The sequence below is a fragment of the Anopheles funestus genome, chromosome 2RL (assembly GCF_943734845.2).
Source record: "Anopheles funestus chromosome 2RL, idAnoFuneDA-416_04, whole genome shotgun sequence".
Lineage (NCBI taxonomy): Eukaryota > Metazoa > Arthropoda > Insecta > Diptera > Culicidae > Anopheles > Anopheles funestus.
In genome coordinates this window covers 17,513,141-17,535,451 of record NC_064598.1, presented here as the reverse complement: position 1 = coordinate 17,535,451, position 22,311 = coordinate 17,513,141, and the positions used below count along the sequence as shown (strand labels likewise).

Sequence of the window (22,311 nt, the reverse complement as noted above, 5' to 3'; positions counted from 1 at the left end):
GACTTGTACGATCACAACATACGCTCTCTTGCTCTCTCTTCTCTCTCTCTCTCTCTCGAAATTGACTGAGCACGTTGATGCAGGTGAAAACAACATTACGAGAAGATATTCATTGTAATATATGCTCCCTTTAATTTGTAATTTTATGCATTTTAGAAACTCACTATCTGACTGGTGTTTCGTAACATTTATGTAACTTTTGTAATGTACCTACATTTTTCGCTTGCACAATTCGCATAACGTTGTATTATGAAGATGGTGATTAATTACTATAAGACTCTCTATTGAACCTCAAATTGTGATTTAATATTTAACAAGAGTAAAACAATGCTCTCCAGAGCATAAATAAAGAGAATAAATAAAGAACTCAAACGTACGAAGAACCAAATATTGAAGTCAAAAAGGCAAAGAAAGAAACAGAAGGAGTAAAACAGAGTTAAGAATCAGAACTGCGTTATTCATTCATAATTAGGGTGAATTTTTATACAAACTTTAATGTTCTTTACATAAATTGAGGATTTTCTTTTTAGTTTTATAATGCTTTTTATGACTTCTTTTGACCATGTAATAAAAAATACAATCCCACTTGTACGCGAACAATACTCGGTTTATTCACGTGAATCAATCCATTTAGTTAGTTTCACGCCATCTGTAAGTCATCATCAACCATGTCGCATTATTCCCAACACGAGTTTTCACGTACGTAGAACAGCGGTACCGATTGAACGGTCAGTTATATTTTCATTTTTCGCCATGACTATTACATCAACATATTATAAATACGATTTGCAGCCCCCACATCCCTGGATTTAGTAGGCCGCCTCTTCAAAATTCACAGTCCTTGTGCACATCATTTATTGGCCCATCTTTTGCTTCAACTTCTTGATAAAATCTTTGGCCTGTTTGTCACCCTGCCGATACTCAAGCGCACGTAGACAGTCAATATCTGGAGCGGAAAAAAGAATGGATTTAAACAATATTACTATTATGGTAATCGTTACTGGCTTAGGCGAATTCTTACCCATCTTTTGTGGTCGCGTCAGGATGAGATGCTTCTGTTCGATTTTGCCCGCATCGCCCGAAATGTCCGCTATTTCGTTAAAGCTAAGATAACATTCGGCCAGATATTGGTTCGACATACCGAACAGATCCTTATCCTTGATGCTGAACATAATCAGTGCGTTCGGAATGGAACGCTGCTCGGGCGTAAAGGTTCTGTAGGTGATAAATATCAAAAATTGAAATACAGGCAGGCACTTCCAAAACAGATACACAACTTACATCACAAACTTCTCGTCGAACAGTGGGAACAGCGTTTTGCTCTGGCATTGTGTTTTCGGTTTGGCAACGCCGACGAACCGTTCCTCGGGCAGGAAGTGAACGCGCACAAACGGATCACAGGAGCCGTTACCGTCCATCGGCTTCAGATTGCGCGCGTTCACAATCTCCAGCTCGAGGACGTTCTCCTTGAAGAAACACTGAACCGTCAGCATGCCGTAACCGGTCGTCGATGCATCGTTCTGGTTCTGCTCCTCTAGCCTATCTAAGTAATACTGATGGATGAGATCGGTCGTTTCGTACCCGTGCAGCTGCAGCAAGCGTTCGATGTGGGCGAGCGTTTCCTTGTCGGCGGCTGTTTCTGACTCTCGGTTTTCTGCCGTCTTGAAGTTAGCCACCATCAGGTGCAGCGTATCGCGAAGGTTAGCAAAGAACGAAGGTGGACGTCGTTTCTGTGTGTGGGGCAGCGAAAGAGACGAAAGACTTAATAAAAAAAAAGTTCAAGAAACTCACCCCCCTTAATACTTACGTCCAAATTGCTCTGGATGAGGTCGTACAAGATTGTCGTCAATTCGGCCCAAATTGCATCAAGTACGCGCTCAAAATTGATCTCATTTAGTTCCGCGTTCAACACGCTTAACGATTCCTCCATGTACATCATTAATCGATCGAGCGAGTTTGAGTCTTGTTGCAACAGTTCAGCACCTTCGACCAGGAACCGACGCATAGCGGGTGCCATTTTGCGTGCCAACTTTTCTACCAAATCCAGAATTTTGTTCTTTTCCGTATCGATCGCATTGTCAAGGACGGCACGCAGCGTTTCCTTGCACCGATCCGCTTCGATGCTACTCTGGACGTCACCCAGCTTGGACAGTATATCATCCACACCGAGCTCCGTCGCGAACGGCTTTAAGCTCTGCCGTATATAATCGATATTGTTGATAGCAAGGCACCACTCGGTCGTTACCTCAAACTTTTTCTCGTATACATTCTCTACCACGCCCAGATTTTCTACGCGCGCGGACATACGATCAGCATAAAACACACAGCACCGACAGATGTCCTGTAAACGAGCATAAAAAAGGATAAACACAGTTAAAATAAAAAAAAAACATGATGCCTACACAACACTTACATCAACGATCTTCGCTACAAAAATGTACGCTCCCTCTACGTCTGGCCAGGCTAGCTGTTGCCAGAAGATTTTAATCTGATAGAAGATGGCTAAAGTATCCACGGCTGAGGATGAATACTTCACCGTCTCGTCAACCGGCTGTAACTTATCCAGCTCAATGGCCTTGTGAATACGCGTCAAAGCCTTATACACAGCAATATCCAGCCAGTGAGTAACGCCGATTGTAAACCAACGATGGTATTCGTCGATCGCAAAGTTACTTTCACCCGGGCTGAGGGCAGTTCCGAGCGTGCAGAAGCGTTTCAGCACCAGATACAGCTCGAACAGTGTCGTACCCATGTTGATGTCCTCGTACTCAATAAACCCACTGTCACCACCCCGATGAGATGCCGTTTCGGGTAGATCGATACGTTTCAGCTTCTTGCAGATGTCTTCCACCGTAGGCTTTATTAGTTCCGCCAGCTTCAACTCGTACGTAATGTATAGCTCCTTGGTGTATGGAAAATGCATAATTCTGAAAAGATTTCATCACATTTCAGTCTTAAACGATTCACATGCCATTAGACTTTCTCCATGACTTACTCTTGAAATGTTTTATCGTAATATTCAATGGACTTTTGAATGTCCGACCGGACCAGCTGAATGATTTTTATCAAATTCTGTAGACGATCTTCATCCGTACCTGTCTGCAAAAAGTGCCCCTCTTTGATACCGCTGAACCAATCTTCCGCACCGGAAACAACCGCACTGGCAAGAGCTTCCCGTATGTCCCAGTTCGGCTCGCTATCGTTTGATCTCCGGATCCACCCATACATCTGCACCGGGAACAGATCCGTTCCCTCCGGAGGTTCGAGCATTGCAACCTTTGCAATGATGTTTAGTACACCATTGAGTGTTTTTAGTACAAGCTTATCGCCCGTATTCTTTTTGCGCAACTTCCGAATGGCAGAGAAGCAAGATGGCAGCAATTTCTTCGTTGCCTCCCAGAAGGTTTTAAGTTCTTCTTCCGATACGGCAAGTGTTTGTATCGGACGGATCAACTTTTCCAGCAGCGTATCAAACAACACAAATGACAGTGGATGATCCTGGTGGATCGTAGCAAAGACGGACCACTGGATGAATGCTTCCGTCGTTGAGGAGAGTCCACTTTGGGCGGAGTGTTGGGTAAGAACAGCCTCACCCTGGATCGTAAACTTGCCCGACCACCAGTACGGAGCGACTTTTGATGATTCCAACTCGTGGAGCAGTAGAATGCGCAACAGATGCCGATGCTCCTGGGCCGCAACTTGGCTGTTTTTCTCCGAGCTAAAGTTCAGTCTTATACGGATAGTGCCCTGGCGACGCAATTTGTTCTTCTTGTCCAGATTGTACCACATCAGCATTCCCGATGCGGGTATTGACTGTGGAAATGAGGATATCACAAAATAATAAGTTCGTTTTTCATATTTACTTGGCTGAAATCATACCTTCAACGGAATACTAGTGCGTCCGATCAGTTCGTTGTCGTGCTTTCCGGTAGAAGCCGTCTGTGCGATTTCTTTCATCAGCTTTCGTAGCCCCCGGACACCCTTTACCTCGAACAGTTTGTTCATTTTCTCTTTAACCGTTTCAGCTGGATCGAAGTCCCACACTTCCACGATAAGGTTCGCATCGTTTGCATCCTCAGCGATAGGTCTGTGTAATGACAACAGGATATAATTAGAATCATTTTAAAACCTTTTCAATACTGCAACAAAACAACCAATTGTACTTAGAATTAAAGTAGACGGCATATAGTTCTTCATGATGTAGACACCGTTTAGTTAAATTTTATAAATTAAAACACCCAAACTTCTAATGATTGCAAAATGAAAATCAAATCTAATATAATCCGCCAAATGGCAATTATTCTGGCAAAATTTTACAACAATCCTCCGGTGTCACTTTGCAATGCCATTTTTCTCGCCCTGACCCGTTTAATTGCTTAATGTGACCTTAAACGATGGTGAGTAACAGTTATTTCTTCCATCAAATTTCGCTCTCCCACCGAAAACGTTTGCCCATCCTCGGTACGATTCCCGTATACTTACAGCGAAAAATGTTCCTCCCACAACGGATTGAGCGTACCCGCCTTTACAGAGGTGTTGTAACGATGGTTCGGATTGGATGCGATGTACATCGTCACGAACGGATCCGACAGACCGTTGGAATCCTTCGGCTCCAGATCCTTCGCCTCTACGATCTCCACGTTCAGTCGGATCTCGGGCGCCTCCTTGTTGCGCGCAATATTCATTATTTCGTTGTGCTTTTCGTCCGACATTTTGAACGCTTCCTGAATGTAAGGAAACAGTACGTCCACGTTGAGTTCCTCATCGTCGCAACCGATGTTGTGGATGTTCTCGAACAGAATCTCCTCGTACAGTTCCTCGATCTGTCGTGATGGAAAAAGTGATCTTGTTGGTAAGAAATGAACTTCCGACCCCGAAAACACATTACTAAAGAGCAAAGGATGGTGGCAAGAGCCTTAAAATCACATTACGGTCATCGAATGGACGATCATGCTGGCCTGATGTTCAATTTCTTCCTTTCGTATGCCACGGAACGGATGGTACGGAAGGCGCCCGGGACGATTGGCTGCGCTCGATGTCGTACCGTACGGATTCTCAGATGCTCGTCGTACGGTGGTTCCGTAGTCACGTTCCGGGTGTCGCTGAACCGAAGGTTTTTCGCGTCGATCCAGAGAACGGAAGGATTTGGTTAACCGTAGTGTACCGAACTTGATGTTGAACTTTTTGTTGCCACTTAAACCACCTCCATTGAGGAGTTTGGGCAATGAGTAGGTACTCATGGCTAGAAGCCTAATTGCAGGACCTTCCGTCCTTCGTTTTCGTCGATAAAAAAGTCCCGAAATAAGAAGCTATTCGAGAAGCTCGGCAAACACAGAGAGAGAGAGTTACAAATTTTACACAGCAGAAACACAAACCGATCGATTACATAAAGCTCCAAATTTGTTGCCGTATGCTCTGTTCTCAACAGTACGTAACCATTTTGAAGAACTTAAACTTCTTGCCCTTTGGCGGTTTTTCGAAAAAAGAACAACTTTCGATTTAGTTGTTAATACAACATTTTAACTCACAACCACACACACACACACACCAACGCACCGACAAAATAAAAGCGAATTACCCACGCACGTTTTTGAGCGTGACCAGAAAAAAACTACACTTTGCTGTATTTTGTTTCGCAGGCAAAATATATGCACACCTTCGCCGTCAACGGCGTTTCCGTTTTATCTGTTCTCTGTTGGTGCCGCTCGATCAGCCTGGGGACCGCGAAATTTGAGTATTTTATTTTTACCTTCACTCTATTCTAAAGCGTGCAGCACAAGGCGCGAAATGATTCGTTCTATTTTCATAACACCGTGCAGAACAACGCCGATAATATTGAACCGGGCGTGATTATTTCTTTGCTTAGAAGATCTACTACAGAGCACACCTACAGTCCTGCCCTAAACGAGAACCTTCATACGCGTGGAGTATCTTTTGGCGTTTCTGGTCACTGTGGACGGTTCGTTTGGTGGTTCGCTAAACTTAATCAATCACTGTCGTAAATGTTCGTTACACACATTAAACTAGGTATTGCGGCGCTTTGTTACACTACCGATCGAGATACGATTTTGCATGCGAAACGGTTGAACGAAAATCTGAATCCTGTTTACGTTGCACGGTCACAACCGTGGCCGAACTAAAGCTAAATTAAATCGTCCACTCTTAACTCGTTCCGACCGATGCGCAAGGAACGGAAGCAAGTTCACCATTTCCCGACCCTCCGTGCTTCGGATGCAAAGATCCTACACGAGCAAAGGGAAAGCAAAGCGAGCGCCCGTTCCCGGGTGTGAACAGGACGGCACATTCGCGGTTGAAAAGTATGCCAGACAACAACAACAAAAAATGGCAAAGAAAGAGATACACGCACATTTCCGAACGGATGCGATTCGATTCGTCATTGACGAAGATATAAATAAGCCAAGCTGACCTGCGCGGAAAAATACGAGCTACCATGCGGCTCCATCGGTACTCCGTTGCGTTTACCCGTTTGGGTGACATTGGTCGGAATCCTGCCAAGAACTGGTTGGAACATTGGCCCTTGCCAGACTCAGGGTGGGTTATGTTGGAGTAGGTTATGTACCGTCTAAGCTAACGGATTTTAAACGGAATAACAACGTTTTTGGGACAAACACGATTGGTTCGGTTTGATCTATTACCATGCATCGCGCAAATAGTTTTCTCAACACAACACAAAGCGAAATCCAACGATCGATTTGCTTGCTTTCTAAACATTTACAGTTGCCTTTATGCATGATGTGTGCAGCGAACGGGAATGGTTTATTTACAGTACACCCGATGGTCATTAGCATCAAGAATGTAAATAAATATTTACCAAGCAAATCATCGATTAAATCAACCCCCTTTTTTATATCCCATGTGTGAAAACATGATTCGAGTGTTAAGAAGTTCGCAGGGATTTGGTATGATTTAAAGTTTCTACCTAATTAGCTAATTACTCGTAAGTTTAAAACTGATGGTCAACTACATATTACCACCAGAGTTCCCAATTTATATTCTCTTGGTCCTGAAGTAATAATACTCCTGTACGTCAACACGCAAGCAACATTGGGACCTTGTGAAAATATCAAGGCTAATATAGTGATCATCAGTGCGACGGAAGGGCAACATATGTAACGGCGCCGCGTAATCACTCACAAAACGGCGAGAGAACACGTGCTCGTATTTATAGCCCTCGCGGTCAGTCGAGCCCGTAACCTAACCTCACCGAGTGCGAAATGAAAGACGAATGCTAATTAATATCCCGAATGTCATGCTTCAGTACCGTCGTCCATTCGATGTCCATTCATATTTTCTTGCTGTTTTTTTTCATCCTGCTGTGTGATGTTGTAATGATATCAATGAGCTTTGGGATTTTACTTACATTCCAACCGAACACATCTTCGATAAATTCGGCTTGCTTTTCCTGCTGATCTTCCGAGTCACTTTCATCGAGCAGCGTTTCGGTTCCACTGTCCTCTGCCTCCATTACCGGTGGTAAAGTAGTTGGATCATTAAATTCCGTTTCCGCTTCGTTCTCGTCCGGAAACGGTTCCAACCGGCCACGGACACTTTCATCATTTTGGATGGACTTTTGACGGAGGATCGAACCAAACTTCTCAAAGAAACTTCCATCGAGATCTTGAATGCTGTAAATAGAGATACAGGGTAAAAGTGTGAATTTTTATAATGCAGATTTTATTCACTATGTTGAATCGTTTCTCAAACATTTATACTCTTTAGTCGAAATGTCAACTAATCATCTGTACCAACCCTATTATAAATTCAAGACAATCCCCCAACTGCTTTTACACTTTAATATTTGTTTATTGATTAAACAGTTTCGTTTACATATACAGTTACAACTTAATGCTAGGCTCTGGTAATTTCTTGTCCAAGCAAATGGAAGACGTACAATGGAGTTACTTGTTACGGTGTGCGCAAGTGTGCATGCAATGCAGCGGAATTCATCGTTTCGTCAAGCTGACTAGTAGCACCTATCGTGCCTATTAATATCGATGTATCATTTTACTGAAGGTTTCCATAGCAGAGATATTTAATGTAGACATATTCATCGATACCATGGCGTGAACCTTCGCGCCCAATGCCCGACTCTTTAATTCCGCCGAATGCCGCCTCTGTAGCCGAGATGAGCCCTTCGTTGATGCCGATCATACCGGTCTCCAACTGACGAGCCACCCGGAACACTTGGTTCAGATCGTTCGAGAAGAAATACCCGGCCAATCCACGGCGCGTACCGTTCGCAATGGCAAGTGCTTCGGCTTCCGTTTTGAACCGTACTACCGAAACTACCGGACCGAATACTTCCTCGTTGTACAGGAGCATATTGTCCCGTAGGTCGGTGACGACCGTCGGTTCGTAATAAAGGGAACCATGTTTCGGCAGGGTTTGACCTCCGCAACGTATTGTGGCTCCTTTATCTTTCGCATCCTGCACGAATCGGTCCACTTTAGTTAGCTGGGCCTGGTTGATAAGCGGTCCAATCTGAATGCCTTCCCGACTGCCATCGCCTATCGCAAGCTTGCGAATGCGCTCGGTAAGCTTCTCCACAAACTCATCGTGCACTTCGTCCTGGATGAGGAACCGATTCGCGGAAATGCATGTTTGGCCACAGTTTCGGAATTTGGAATTCATGGCCCCGGTAAGCGCTTTCTCCATGTCGGCTGATTTGAACACGATGAATGGCGCATTGCCACCGAGCTCCAGTCCGATACGTTTAACGCCATCGGCACACTGCCGGTACAGCAGCTTGCCAACTTCGGTTGAACCGGTAAATGATATGGCCGCCACCTTATCGCTACCGCACAGCAGCTGTCCAATTTCGGCTGCATGTGTTCGGCTGCTCGTTATCACGTTGATAACACCTTTCGGGAAGCCAGCCTCCTCTGCGAGACGAGCTAGCGCTAGCGCAGTCAACGGCGTATCTTCGGCCGGTTTAATAACAACCGTACAGCCCGCCGCAATGGCAGCGGCCGCTTTGCGCGTTATCATAGCATGAGGAAAGTTCCAGGGCGTTATCAAACCCGCCACACCGACCGGATTGCGTGTCATCATTATCTGCCGGTTCGCTACGGGCGAGGGGACAATTTCACCGTAGATGCGACGTGCCTCCTCAGCGAACCATTCGACGAACGAGTTACCGTAGGTGACTTCACCCAGCGATTCCGCCAATGGTTTGCCCGATTCTGCCGTCATAATGCTGGCAATCTCTTGCCGATTCTTCTCCATCAGCGCGTGCCAGTTCTAGAATGGAAACAATCGTATATCAGCAAACTCGTGAAGCAAACGCTCTGTAGGGCGCATCAGCATGCGCTTAATTGAAATTAATACCCTTCAATTGACTGCTTACCTTCAACAGCGCCGCCCGCTCCTTCGCGGTACTATTATGCCAGCCCGGCGCATAGAAAGCTTCGTGGGCCGCATCGATAGCCAGTTGCACGTCCTCCCGGTTCATATCCGGTACGGCACCCAAAACTTGCCCGTTGGCGGGATTTTGCACATCGAACGTGGTTCCCGACCGGGCTCCGACCCAGCGTCCATTTACAAACGCCTGACTCTGTTTCAACGGATTGCTATGCATCGTTCTCGTTGCCAAAGGCGTCACCGTACTCAGATTGAAACGAAATCCGTGACCGTACCACTTGCTTGCGGAGCGCAGGACCAACACTGAACGAATCATTTTCACGACCAGACACGACAACTCGCGGATTCTATCGCGAAGCGTTATCTAATGTGTACTTTTTTTGGACGACCGATAGAGAGAACAAAGTAAGCCAATATTGACTATTTGATTGACTAGAGGCACGAATCGGACCGACCGAAACGAGCTTCCAAGATTCTTCTCGACTGTGCCGCACACAATCGTTCGGCACGACAAACCAAAACAATCAGCTGCAGAGGGGCCAACATTGACATTTCCCCCATCTGTTGGGTTGGTCGGTTTAAACCATAGAGTTGAAAAGTGGCAACGAACCGAAATTCAAACACGGTTCCGTTAGTCTCGTTCCCGAGCGGGAAAATACGATCATTTGCTACTAGTTTGTTACTAATAGATATGAATTATTTCTGGAAGGAAGTTTAAAGACGATTCATTAACAATTTCTAAGCCCGATTATACTTCAGTAACGGCTTAGTACCGCAAGGTGATCTTACTATCTTTCAAAAAGTAATTAAAAAAGTAAGCAAACGAATAAGAAAAGTGACAAGACACTAAAAAATCATATTTCACATCGATAAGTACCCTTAATTACCTCAAATGAGAGTTCTAAATGAAAAGGGTGGACATCATTTTATTCAACGAGATAAAAAAGCTCCGATGCGATAGTAGATATGAAAGTGTGCGGTTGTGTAGCATTCGCGAGATATCTACTAAACAACATACCATTAGGTCTAACTATCAAGCTCCACTGTAGAAAACCACATGTGATACAATCATTCACGTCACAGCAACTTTACGTACGAGGTATCAGGTTATCATCTGATCTCGACGTTGAACTTGTATGGTTGCGAAATAGTTGAAACAATCCATTCGGCTTGATCGTTGTGCTTGGTACTATGTTACGGAAATGATCAATTTGCTTCCTATTTATCTTTTTTCACTCTTCAGGTATTGTAATGGACATGATTGAATACGAAATGTAAATGAATCATGTGTGTTTTAAATTTTGAATATAAAATCAAAATCGGTTACTGTCGCGAATCATAACATTGCACTGCGCATGTCGCTATAAACCAAACCCCCAACCATCCTAACTCTTCGTCATCGATCGAATTTAGAACGAAGTGTATCAGAACATTTTTGGAGTAATCCGGATACTTTTATGGTTATTGTGTAAATTGTATTGCTTATCGAGTTAAACAAGCGCCTTGAATAATTTTGTAATGTATTTAAAATATGCATTTCCTTTTCGCACAGAATTGAAACGTATCAATTCACACTCAGTTTATTTTGGTGAAATCACACCGAGAAGCTAATGACAAAACGGTGGAAAATACAGTTAACACCTTTCTAAATCACTGATACCTACATGGATTGATGTTCCGTCGGGGGTTTTTGCTTTTGCTCCTGAATCTTGTCGTAGAAACCTTTCCACATTGCTTCCTCGTCCATCTTGATGCTGTCAAGAATCGATGCACACTGAGAGCACTTGCACTTGGAAATCGGGGACACGTTAGAAATACTAGCAAAAGTCTTCGCCTGGTCGGTTATGACGTGTTTTTGCACAAACGCACACGAGTTCTTAGAGCGGCACTAGAATTGTTTACGATCTGTTTAGAATAACAATGATTAGAAAACTGGAAGCTTTAATGGGATTGTTTTCATTTTCTCCACTGAACATTACCGACAATATTTCACAAGTATAAATATTTTTGTAGTAAACGAATGATTTTTGTTTCATTTCGTTTTCGCATTTTGCTTTTAGAAACGTAAATTTAAAACATTTTGTTTTTCAATCGTGTTTTATTAATGACTGTACATTAAGGCATTTCTGCTGTATATGATTCAAAGTATAGAACGACATCGTAATCAATGGCTCAGACGTTGATTACAATTTTAAATAGGCAATACTGCAATCCGAAAGGGACTAGGAAATAAACCAGCCTCTACTGCTTGGTGTGCTTACGGTACTAACAGCAACAGGTTATTTATATGGACATCGTGCGTTATGTTGACGCCATTTCTGTTGTTCGTGATAAAATGCGCCGAAACAAATACAACTTCAATGATAGCCGTAACACTATCAAATGATGTAAAGTATTGAACAACAAAAACCGTAGAAACAATCATTAGTTCCTTTAAAACCTCTTACTAAAGAGGTGCTAGGGGCATCAAGTTGTAAAACTGTATGACTTCAATAGCTAGCTTTGTTGAAGATTTCATGCGCCAGCGTTTAAAAAAACCACCCACCCATCGTTTAACCACCCGACCAACTCCCTCCAAAACGGATGATTAAGATGCGTGAAGTGATCTCCATAGATACTCGGCGCATTACTAAGAGCTAGTCGTGAAGTGAGCACAGATTTACTCATAGCCAAACAATGCACCACAATAAATAGTTGGGTGCTTAGTAATACTTCCCGGGAAGGCAAAAACGGAATCGGATGTATGATGTCATAAAAGCTGTAAGAGAATACCCAAAAGCACACCCTAACCAACCCTGGTCTGGTGCTTCACGTGAGTTGGCAACGAAAAATAACCCTCATCTCACACAACCTCAATTTGCAGCGACCTCCACAAGCGCGGCGTGGGCAGATGGAGGCTGGAAACACGCTGCGCACGAAACAAACAAGGGCATGGTCTTGACAATAGCATCGAAACCATTTCCATTAGCACTTTTGTCGCTGGAAGTTTTCCTGTTCACTGAGAACGGAAACACTGCGATGTGATTTTTCGACGCGTTCTTGAAGCGTGACAGCAAAGTTTTGGAGATATGCAGAATTTACATCCTGTTAATTTGTTACCATCTCTTTGTATAAATGCATCAGCAAACATTTACTGATATACCATATTGTCCAACCAATGATAGTCATTACATTCCAGCCTCGTTTCAAACACTTCGTATCGTCAAGCGATTGTAGCCGGTCGGATCGTGCTGAGGTAATGTCTTGCTTGATAAACATTTGCCGGCACGGTTCGCTGACTAAACGATGCCCTTACTGCACTATCTGGAATCCGGAATGGAAGCACGATCAACAACAGCATCCATTGACGAAGCAAATTGCAATGCGAAAATTAATTCCCCACGCGGGGTGAGGTAAAGTACGACCCACTTAAACAAGAGTTCCATTTGGAATAAAGCGGCTAAGATCATCGAGAGCCGAACTCAGGAAATGTGTTCCAGATGACGACAATGATGACAATGATCGTCGTGTTTGCGGTATATAAATGAATCCATTTGCCGTATGCCTTTTACAGAGAACACTGCAAGACTCGATTGATTAACTTAACTTGCAGGTTTTTTATAACAAAAAATACTGAAGTATTACATGTAATATCTTCAATTTTATTGCTAATCCCCAAGCGAGTTGTTGCACTAGCAAGATCGTGACAATGGAGGCATCATAAGCGTCGTCTAGATTAAACAATCTGGAAGACAACAAGATGTCTGCTATTTCACATTTTAACCTTCAACAAGCGAAATACTGTCGGGAATGTGTTTTTTCGAAGCATTTTGTTTATGGTTTTATCGTGTTCTTTGCCGTTCGAAAAAAGTCCATTGGAAGTTTAAGAAAGCGGTAAAACAGGAAAACACATCTTAACGCTTGCGCACCACTCTCGCAATTTTGTCTTCACACAGCTTCTCATTGCGGCGTTTGCTAAACTGCTGACGTAAGCTATACCTCACTAGGGCCAAAGGTTTTTTTGTATACTATTGTGCTTTCACCAAACATTGCACTCACGCACTGTTTAAGAATGATTTGACACTACATCAAGGTTGTCGATGATTCGTCACACTCGCTTAACACTGGTCACCTTACGCCTAGACGCGAATTTTCGTTACACACACGGTGTTAATGCCAAGACCAAATATTTATAATCCACTGTAACCTTACGGCCGGATGCGTTAGCACAATTCTAGACGATCAGCTTAACCAACCAGTCAGCTGCTTTGCTCAACCGCTCTGTCGGATGCAACAACGTTAACTAAACGACACTGGCCGCTACGGGCAACGCTTGGTGGTGATTTCTGCCATTCTCACAAACACCTCACAAACACATCCACTGACCGGGACCGGGTCGTAATGAGGTTGTGTTCCGACCGTACGCAAGCGAAACGTAAAACCCGCCACGAAACACGATCGCGTGGGAAAGAGACAGTCACGATCATAAACGCTAGTGGGGATACCCCTTCAGTTATGTTGTGTTGGAGCTTCCCGTGTGCGTAATGTTTAATTCAATTGTTTCGGCGTCGGCTAGGTGATCAAGGTTTGTTTTGTTTACAAACGATCCGATCTGTGCATGTAATACAGATGACACATTAGTTAGTGCACTGTCATAGCAAAGGAATTGTCAAACGCGATCAGCTAAGTACTACTTTGAATTTGAATATTAATTAACTAACTTTCAAATAAAAACCAACGAAACTTCGGCTTCAAGAATTTACCCTTTTATGCACCACGCAACGATAATGACAGATCGTTTACAAAGTACAGCTTTGCCCGCGGTGTTTAGTGGCGGTGGCGGTTTAAATTCAATTAAGAAAATTACCTTTCATACCTGTCATGCTTGAGAATGCCGGTTTAAATGCTACATGCAGTGAATTGTTAAAACATTACCACGTTATCTTCCAGTTAAAAACCAATAACCTACTCATAAAACCAATACTGCGGTTCACGAGGTCACCATACGATTACGCACACGTACATCGTTCAACAAAAGTGTCTAGAAATCCATAACGTAAAGTGCCAGCGAGACTTTTAAGCTGCGTGTAAGGAAAATAAAATTTGGAGGTTATTTTTTTCTCTTACCATCTCACGTTGCTTCCCAATCGCCTTAATCGGTGCGCACTCGGCGATCGCGCTACATAAGGTAAACGTGATCGTACGCCGGAAGGTTTTGAATGAGCAGGACACCATACAAATAGATCATAATGAATGTTTAAATGCGCTGGTTCCTATTGCTTACTATGGGTAAACAGTTAATTGACTTCGAGGAAAACTACACAGCCCGAGAGATACTTTGGTGCGCGATGAAAAAGGCTAAATGTAACGGGAGACTTCAATGCTTTTGAAGCGGATTCTACTATCGTTACACACGTTACTAAATTAAAAAAAGTTTCAACAATTTATAGGCTAGATATCTAATGTGCATTGTATTGTGTTAAAATGGCTAATATTTCTGATGTTTCTTTAAATACAGAGATCCACGGTTCGGGTTTATAATTAATGTAAATCAATTACATTTCAGCTTATTCACAAGTATACCATATTAGTTTAAAGATTAACCGGTCATTTAGCGGTAGACAGTTAAGAAAAACAAATAAAAATTATAAAATGTCAGCATTTCATTACCATGCTAGATAATGTTCGAAAAATAAGGATATTTCATACATTTTTGTTTTAAACAGTCCATAGAAGATCAGGGAACATTTCGTTTTACTAGAAATAACTTCATTTTGTGATGCTTTTTTTCTCTCTTACCTTAATTAGTGATTTTAAACTGGTCTTTAAAGACTTTTTTGTAGTGTTTACATAATGCAAAAGTTATTTCATAAATATTTAAATTAATGTAGGCTGCATGGCTTCTTTCTTTCTTTTCATAATATGGAACAATCGTAACATAAAATTAATTTGTTGTTTTACTGTTTCTTCTTTGCGATCGAGATTCAAAACAAAATCGAGATCGAGATTCAAAAGTACCACAAGAGTCTTCAAACACAACCCACATCATGATACCTGCAAATTATGCCGGCAAGGTCGTGTCTGCGGTAGCAAACCGACCGGAGGAAATTTATGCGGAAACAACCGGCGGACCGGCTTAGGCTGTTGCGCGTGTGCACCCATGCAATGCGGTGATCGCGAATAGATCGCAAGACAATTTTGTCCGACGCTACTCGCGACTTAATGACGTCATGGATCAGCCACAGTATAGCGCGAATGTTGAGAGTATGAGTAGATTTATGGCGTTTTTTCACCACTACAAGAGTACATTCATCTACTCAAGTGCAGATAGCAACATTATTATTGAGGCACGAAAGCGAAAGGAATGCATTAAATTATGCCTTCAAGATGATTATTTTTGGGTATAGTAAAAATACGTTTGTTGTTATGACATCATGCTGCAATGCATCTTTGTATGGATGTGTCTGGGATGGCTATTTTTATGACTTCATCAAAGTTTCTAGATAAAATTCTAGAGTTGCACATGTTAAACATATTTAAAGTAAATTCATTGTTCACATACAAATTCAACAGCCAAAGCTTTTGATACCAATATCAGTTAAAGCAACTGTTTACTTGTACGGTCATACACCTTTCACATTTTTCGCCTTGTTTTTCCTTGTTGAACCGTTTGCTATGGTTTTACTCACAACACTACAGTTACGGTGTGATTGCGATGTATGTTTAAAAGATTGAACCACCGTTTAAACGTAAACAAAGAAATCTCCCCAGACAGAACAGCATGAACATTAGTGTTCTTCGTCCGATATGCTGTCTTAAGGCAACGCTCCAAATTTGCAAGGTCAGGATTAAAGATCCACATACTTGGAGTTAAAAATCTATAATTAGGTTTTTTTGTTGTGTTTTACATGGAAGGCGATTCTAAAACTGAATATGAAATGAAGATTAAATCGAACAAAAAAAGGCTTATTCCGATTTGAGAAGTAATGCTCATTGACTGCATTTTGTCAGGCATTTTGAACAACTAAAGCAGAATTGGTAATATGTAGTGTAAAGTAGAATCGCGTAGATAAGGCGCTAGCGCTAATCCGCTAGATGGCGCCAATAAGCGGAGTTAGTAGTTTGAACGAAAACTATAATATCGGAACTTCTATTGGGAAAGCATCACCCTTTTCAATATAAATTCAAAACGAATTGCACAGTACTCACCTGCCATCTTTGCCTTTGGAAGGCTTTCCCTGCTTGGGACGTATTTTCCGCAGCATGCCAAGATTGAAATACTTCTGCCAGGCACTTTCCTCCTCGTCGTCGTATTTGTAGGTGAAAAAACTGCCACCACCGCTAGTGAGGAAGGTATTGGTCCTTCGGCGTGCACGCCCGTTCTTCCCGGCACGTCCTGTCGCGGTCGAACGCCCGAAAAGCCTATCCGACCAAAGTAGCCGATGATCGGTGGTACCCTTGGAGGGTCCGTTTCGTTGCCGTGACTGTTGGCCGACCTCGTTCAGGCAGTTTTCACTTTTACTCCACCGACCAGCACCGTTCGACGTTCGATTGCCAATGCTGAACAGATTCTGTATGCTTCCGCTCCAACGCCCAAAAGTGCTTGTTGGTGGGGCTAATAAATTCGACTGCGGCTGTGCCGGAATTTGATCGCTTGGCTTATTTTTAGCGCACAATTCTACACCGAATCGGTGTCGATTGGGGGTCAACACAGTTGAAGGGGTTTTCCCGCCAGTCGGCCAATTTTCCCGACTCCTCGACGGTTTGCGGAGTTCGGGAGACGTACGATCATTCGGTAAGTTATCCATGCTGCTACGGTACATGATGGAGTTGGAGTCGATGGCGTTCAGCATGCAAGAACTTCCAGCATCAAAACTGCGCCGCTCGTACTGCTCCAGCTGATTCGCTACCTCGGAGTAGTAGCTGAGCGTCCGATAGCTGTGATCGTTCTCGTCACCATACGTCGACTCGGATGGCCAGTTCTGTATGCGAGAAGGAAACATCAAAACAAAATGACGATAATAATGCTAGCGTGGATGTCCTTGCCAGCGTGCAGGTCGCGTGCGGTATGCCCGAAGTTGCATGAGCACTCACATGTGACCTCTGCCCAGACTTACCTTGAAGTGTTCCGGTGGCATCGTTTGACGTTTGTTGTAGAACGGTGTGTACATTTTGTAGTTGAGTGGATTGCGAGCGTCACTGTTGATGCCGAGCACGAGACACGATGACTGGGACGGTTCCCGACAGGAGTCACGGATCGCATCTCTTTCTGGAGCAACACCATACCTACGACTTGGTACTGTCAGTGGCTTTTCCTTTTCGTCCGTCTCCAAGATGGTCGTGTTGATCCCGTTGGCTATTTGGACGTTTAGTGTTACATTGCCGTACGCACCGGTTCTACGCCGCAGTGGAACTCTAGGTTTGGAAGCTGTCACAGCATTTAGATCATATTCGATCGAGTTCGGAATGGAAACTTCCGATTGCGACAGCGATCCATTACAGTCTTGTTGGTCGTTATCATACAATATGGCTGAACTGTGGCGCATTGCCGTATCTGGTTGGGCTTCATTTTGTAACGCTGCTGTTGCAAAGAGGTTGTTCTTTCTAAACAGTGCCTGTGAATTACGACGATGCCGTATGGGATGGTGACTACGGCGAAACGTCGGCAACGAAACATCGTCGGGTTCGTCGTCCATGAAGGGTATTTGATTAACGATTACGTTAGTCTGGTAGATAGGATTCATGGGATGACAACAGCTCGCACATCGGTCAGTGCTGGAGAAGAGACGAGAAATTACAATTACAATGCTTATCTCGAAAGAAGAAGAACTTTAGAGACTTCTAAATATGTTGATTTAGTTTACAATTAAATGACTCATTTGTATTAGATATTGTACTAATGATTTGCAATACTCGAGAAGAGCATGGGCGAATTATTTGCAAAAATGCTTTAAATTTTCCCAAGATATCGCAAATAATGAAATGCAATATATTCAGCTCAGTTTATTTTATTATAATTACCATAAAAAATTTCATTGGATATCATAAATGTTACCAATCGTTAGTTCAACGACCTACCATCAATAGTAAGAAACGTAATTCAACACACACTCCACGTTGCTTTCAAGGACAATAGCGTTTTCTTATCTAACGTGAACTATGACAAGAACACGAGTTACAACACTAAAACCGTTTTCGTGTGTCAACCAGAAACACAAAACAGGTCACAACCATGAAATCATCAGCTTTTGCTCACACTGAATATGTTGTAATATGCTCGGAAAGAGTTTCGCACATATTCTTCTCATAAAATATACAGTTACTCATAGACACTATATTTGGATTCTTCGTAATGCTGCGATCGTCTCATCAACATAAAGACCCATTAAGATCAATGTGGTACAATTTATTTTAGCGGCGGGATTTCCATGTTCTGGCCAATCATTCTGGCTAGCCTGTGAAAGTGTGTTAATTGATAAACGCATGTGCGCTGAATAACAGCAAACGACCGTTGCATAAAAACTCCCCGGAACCAGATGTAGAACGTAGCACTGTAGCAAAGTTATTCATTTGATTTAAAAAAAAACTACAAAACACCTTATATTGTACACAAATAAGTATTTTTTGAGTTCACTTTCCAAAACTGAACTGCAATATGCACTATAAAAAATTCTTTTTCGATTTTTTAAACCTTTCACATTTTGAGTGCAGATTAAATAAAACTACTAGGTATATTACAAAAGCAAACACACTCAATATATCGCTTCGACACGCGCGATCACCTTCCGATACGGATGGCCAAATAATACCGTTATTTTAGCCAATCGCTTCGTTGGAACACCAATGCAGTACTGAGCATACATTTTCCTGGGTAGGTACATTGGCAGGTTGTTTCCAACTGTCGAACAAAGGGTGCCGTATGTAGGTGCGTATTTATTGCCAGCATTTTTCCACGCTACAATTCTTCAGCAGTGGTAGTGCAATGAAGAAGCGTTAACGTTACGATAAAAACAACCCCAACGTCAAGGGACAAGTTCAATGGCAACTGCGGGGGCCAAGTAGTGTCATTTGGAAATTTCAATGTATCGAGTCACCAAACAGGGAGAATAAAGTTGTAAAACAACATTAAAATTCCCCGGAGTTAGTCTCCAAATTACCTACTCACTTAGTGCCGTTTGGAACTTATCTACAATATTGAACTAATGCTAAACTACTACTAAATATCTCACAAATATGAAATGAGAGAGGCTCGATTACAGGGCTAATCAACAGAACTAAGTCGTGCACGCAAACTCCTGCAAGTATGCAAAGAGATTTAATTCCTATTGGGGTCAATTTCCGATTGCGCAGCGATGACGACGCCGGTTTCTAACATTGCAGAATCTATAATTAATCGCATATTGGCCGTTCCGCTGTACCCAGAATTGACTAAGGGTAAATAAAGCCAAGATTAGTTATTGCAGGCGGTGCTGACAACATTCGGTATCGGAACGACAAAACCCAGCACCTATTCATATGCGGAATGTTGCCCCACCAGACAGAACTCATTATCCAGCTCATGAGTAAATAAAGTTGAGATAATCCAGGTTCTGTGAAATTGCAATGCCACAAACAAGATGAAATTTGAAACAAATTTTGCAAACTCCAAACCACTTTTCCTTGTGGCAAAAAGAGAACTGCAATAAGTTTGAAGCATTTATTTTAATGTGGATTTTACACGATTGTTGACACGGTTTACAAATTCTTTTCCCCGATAAAACAATTCCTCACCTGTTGCGATTCAATCCGTACGGATGATGGTTACTGGCCGGCAGCAAATCATCACATTGCACTGACTTATCCTCAAACTGGCGCTCGTCCAAGCTGGTGCTATTTTCTCCAGCCACGCTTACACCACAACACGGTACCGGAACACTTTTATCCAGTCTCGTCGTTTTCACACCCATCAGCCGACCCTTCAACCAAGGAGGGGCACTGATTTTGCGTGCACTTTTTTTCTTCACTTTCACCTCACGTTCGACGTCCAGCACGGACACCGGCCTTGCCGCCATCGTGACGTCCTGTGACGATTGATTTGTACTTTTCATCACTGCAAACTCACATTACCACCGAATTTGGAGCGAGCAGTGGCAGAAGATTGTTCGCCGACTGCCAATTGAACACAGATATCTAATAAATAAAATAAAAAAACGAATGGTTTACTGTCTACTGTCAAAACTGCAATCGATTTCCGTTCTGTTCTGTGTCCGATGCTCACTTGGATCACATTTTTCTTTGCAAGGGTTTCCATCCAACACTGACAACACTGACTGCAAAGACAAACTATCAACCCACTGGGCTGGCTCTTCAATTAGTTCTAGTTTTATTTTCTGCATGCCACGATGTGTTTGCCCACGGGACTATAAGGTTTATGTAATGGGGAAATACCACAACGAAATACCGTCGTGTCAAAGGAACGCGCGCGCGATAGGAAGATAGTAAGAAGGTGTATCATCGCATCCCAGTCCGCGCCAGAACCGAACCAGCATAGAATGGGGTGGCGCGTGAGTCATGTCGCGATTCGATTGAAATGGCAAGATAAAGCAAGAAGTTTGCCATACGCGTAGAAAGAATCGATTTTTGTTACCATTTCTTCGCGCCAAACTGCCGCCTGTATCTCCGGCATATGAAGGTTGTCCTCCTGGCAAGCAACACGCAATTGATTAATTTGAATTGTGACATTGAACTACACTAATGGGATTTGTTTTTTTTTTTCAGATGACGCACACGTTTTGTTATTTAAGAGAAAATAAAGAATAAAGAAATATTAAAGAACTAGCTTTAAAACACCTTTTTATAACCGATAAAACAAATGGCAAAACAATATAACTAATTTAACGATTTACTTTCGTTCGATTATCATAATTTACATCAAATCTCTAATCCATCAATTGCATGCCCCGGATTCTATTGCAAACAGCCAAAAGTATCCTTAATTTGGTATTCAGAAATCGGAAATGGTAATTAGTCACACTTCCCAATCTGGTTGACAAAATGCTTTACATATTGAGTATTAAAAGTTAATATTGATACACTTGTTGATTAAATCTTGGAGAAAACAAATTTTTGGAATTCGTTCACAAACTTCACATTGTAGTTATTCACTTAAAGCTCACTTTAATTTCGTTCCACCTTCAACAACATACTCCCGAACTATTCGCCAACTAGTCCAACATGCCCAACCCAGAACCATCGTCACAATCGCACACAGGCACCTGCAAAGTTGTGATGAAGCACGATTTACGATCACAATGGACGTACCCCGGGGGTGATTGCGATTATCTGCTTCGCGCGCGCGAAACCCTAGCAATGGCGGATGGGTTTATTTATTTACATTTTATGCCAGACGCACTCGTCGTCCACGTTTGGCGTCTTGGTAGTTGATATCGTAGCGAAAATTAAACATGTTTACTGTAGATATTTTTATGTAACGAAAGAACAAAACCGGAGCACGGCGTTTCAGTTGTTTGTTTGATCGTTACTGAGCACTTTTCCCGTAGCCTTGACACGTACACGAACTGAGCTATTCGCGAATCATCCACTAACTGATAGCACTTAAGCGTAAGAACTCTCTTGTGGTTATCTTCATATTATTGTACCGTGATCACACGCGACAGGATGCTGCCAGAATTGGGATTAATAACAATTGTTCACTGGGGGGTTGTCACTTTGAACAATTTCTTGAATGCGTCTCAGGAACTTTTGGAGATTATTCCAACAAACACAACGAACCATGTGGAATGGACAACGGATACTGTGTAAATTCATCACAAATGATCACTAAGAAACTATTCCGACACATATTCGTCCATGCTCCGTAACTGTATCTTTCCACTACTGATAGTGATCTGCGCGCCCAAACAAGGATGACACATCTTGGACAATACGGGCAAAAATTCGCTGAACTAAACA

At 42.7% G+C, this 22,311-nt stretch overlaps 2 protein-coding genes across 10 annotated transcripts; both read right to left on the bottom strand.

The window, feature by feature from the left end:
• Positions 1 to 692: 692 nt before the first annotated feature.
• Positions 693 to 20,821, bottom strand: LOC125763241 (protein unc-13 homolog 4B). Of its 9 annotated transcripts, XM_049426119.1 has the most exons (12): positions 20,131 to 20,821; positions 17,478 to 18,135; positions 16,570 to 17,342; positions 7,382 to 7,646; positions 4,483 to 4,823; positions 3,880 to 4,087; positions 2,996 to 3,813; positions 2,414 to 2,927; positions 1,808 to 2,341; positions 1,282 to 1,730; positions 1,022 to 1,215; positions 693 to 946 (listed from the first exon to the last, which is right to left on the bottom strand). In XM_049426119.1, exons 1-12 carry the CDS (start codon positions 20,445 to 20,447, stop codon positions 855 to 857), a joined length of 5,163 nt encoding a protein of 1,720 aa, XP_049282076.1. In that variant the 5' UTR covers positions 20,448 to 20,821; the 3' UTR covers positions 693 to 854. The 9 variants fall into 9 exon arrangements, with proteins under 9 accessions (XP_049282076.1, XP_049282083.1, XP_049282078.1 ...); XM_049426126.1 differs by lacking the exons at positions 16,570 to 17,342; positions 17,478 to 18,135; positions 20,131 to 20,821 and adding exons at positions 11,046 to 11,286; positions 13,573 to 13,692; XM_049426121.1 differs by lacking the exons at positions 16,570 to 17,342; positions 17,478 to 18,135; positions 20,131 to 20,821 and adding exons at positions 11,046 to 11,286; positions 13,360 to 13,676.
• LOC125763243 (succinate-semialdehyde dehydrogenase [NADP(+)] GabD) lies at positions 7,782 to 11,039 on the bottom strand. Its single transcript, XM_049426128.1, has 2 exons — positions 9,368 to 11,039; positions 7,782 to 9,261 (listed from the first exon to the last, which is right to left on the bottom strand). Exons 1-2 carry the CDS (start codon positions 9,695 to 9,697, stop codon positions 8,026 to 8,028), a joined length of 1,566 nt encoding a protein of 521 aa, XP_049282085.1. The 5' UTR covers positions 9,698 to 11,039; the 3' UTR covers positions 7,782 to 8,025.
• Positions 20,822 to 22,311: the final 1,490 nt, after the last annotated feature.

Bases quoted from the DNA above. Each gene is read 5' to 3' on its own strand.
- LOC125763243 (XM_049426128.1), bottom strand. From the start codon at position 9,697: ATGATTCGTTCAGTGTTGGTCCTGCGCTCCGCAAGCAAGTGGTACGGT. The intron at 9,262-9,367 runs GTAAGCAGTCAA...TTTCCATTCTAG, and splicing joins AGCGGGCGGCGCTGTTGAAG to AACTGGCACGCGCTGATGGA.
- LOC125763241 (XM_049426119.1), bottom strand. From the start codon at position 20,447: ATGAAAAGTACAAATCAATCGTCACAGGACGTCACGATGGCGGCAAGG. The intron at 7,647-16,569 runs GTGAGTACTGTG...CTCTATTTACAG, and splicing joins TCCAAAGGCAAAGATGGCAG to CATTCAAGATCTCGATGGAA. The intron at 4,088-4,482 runs GTAAGTATACGG...GTCATTACACAG, and splicing joins TGGGAGGAACATTTTTCGCT to ACCTATCGCTGAGGATGCAA.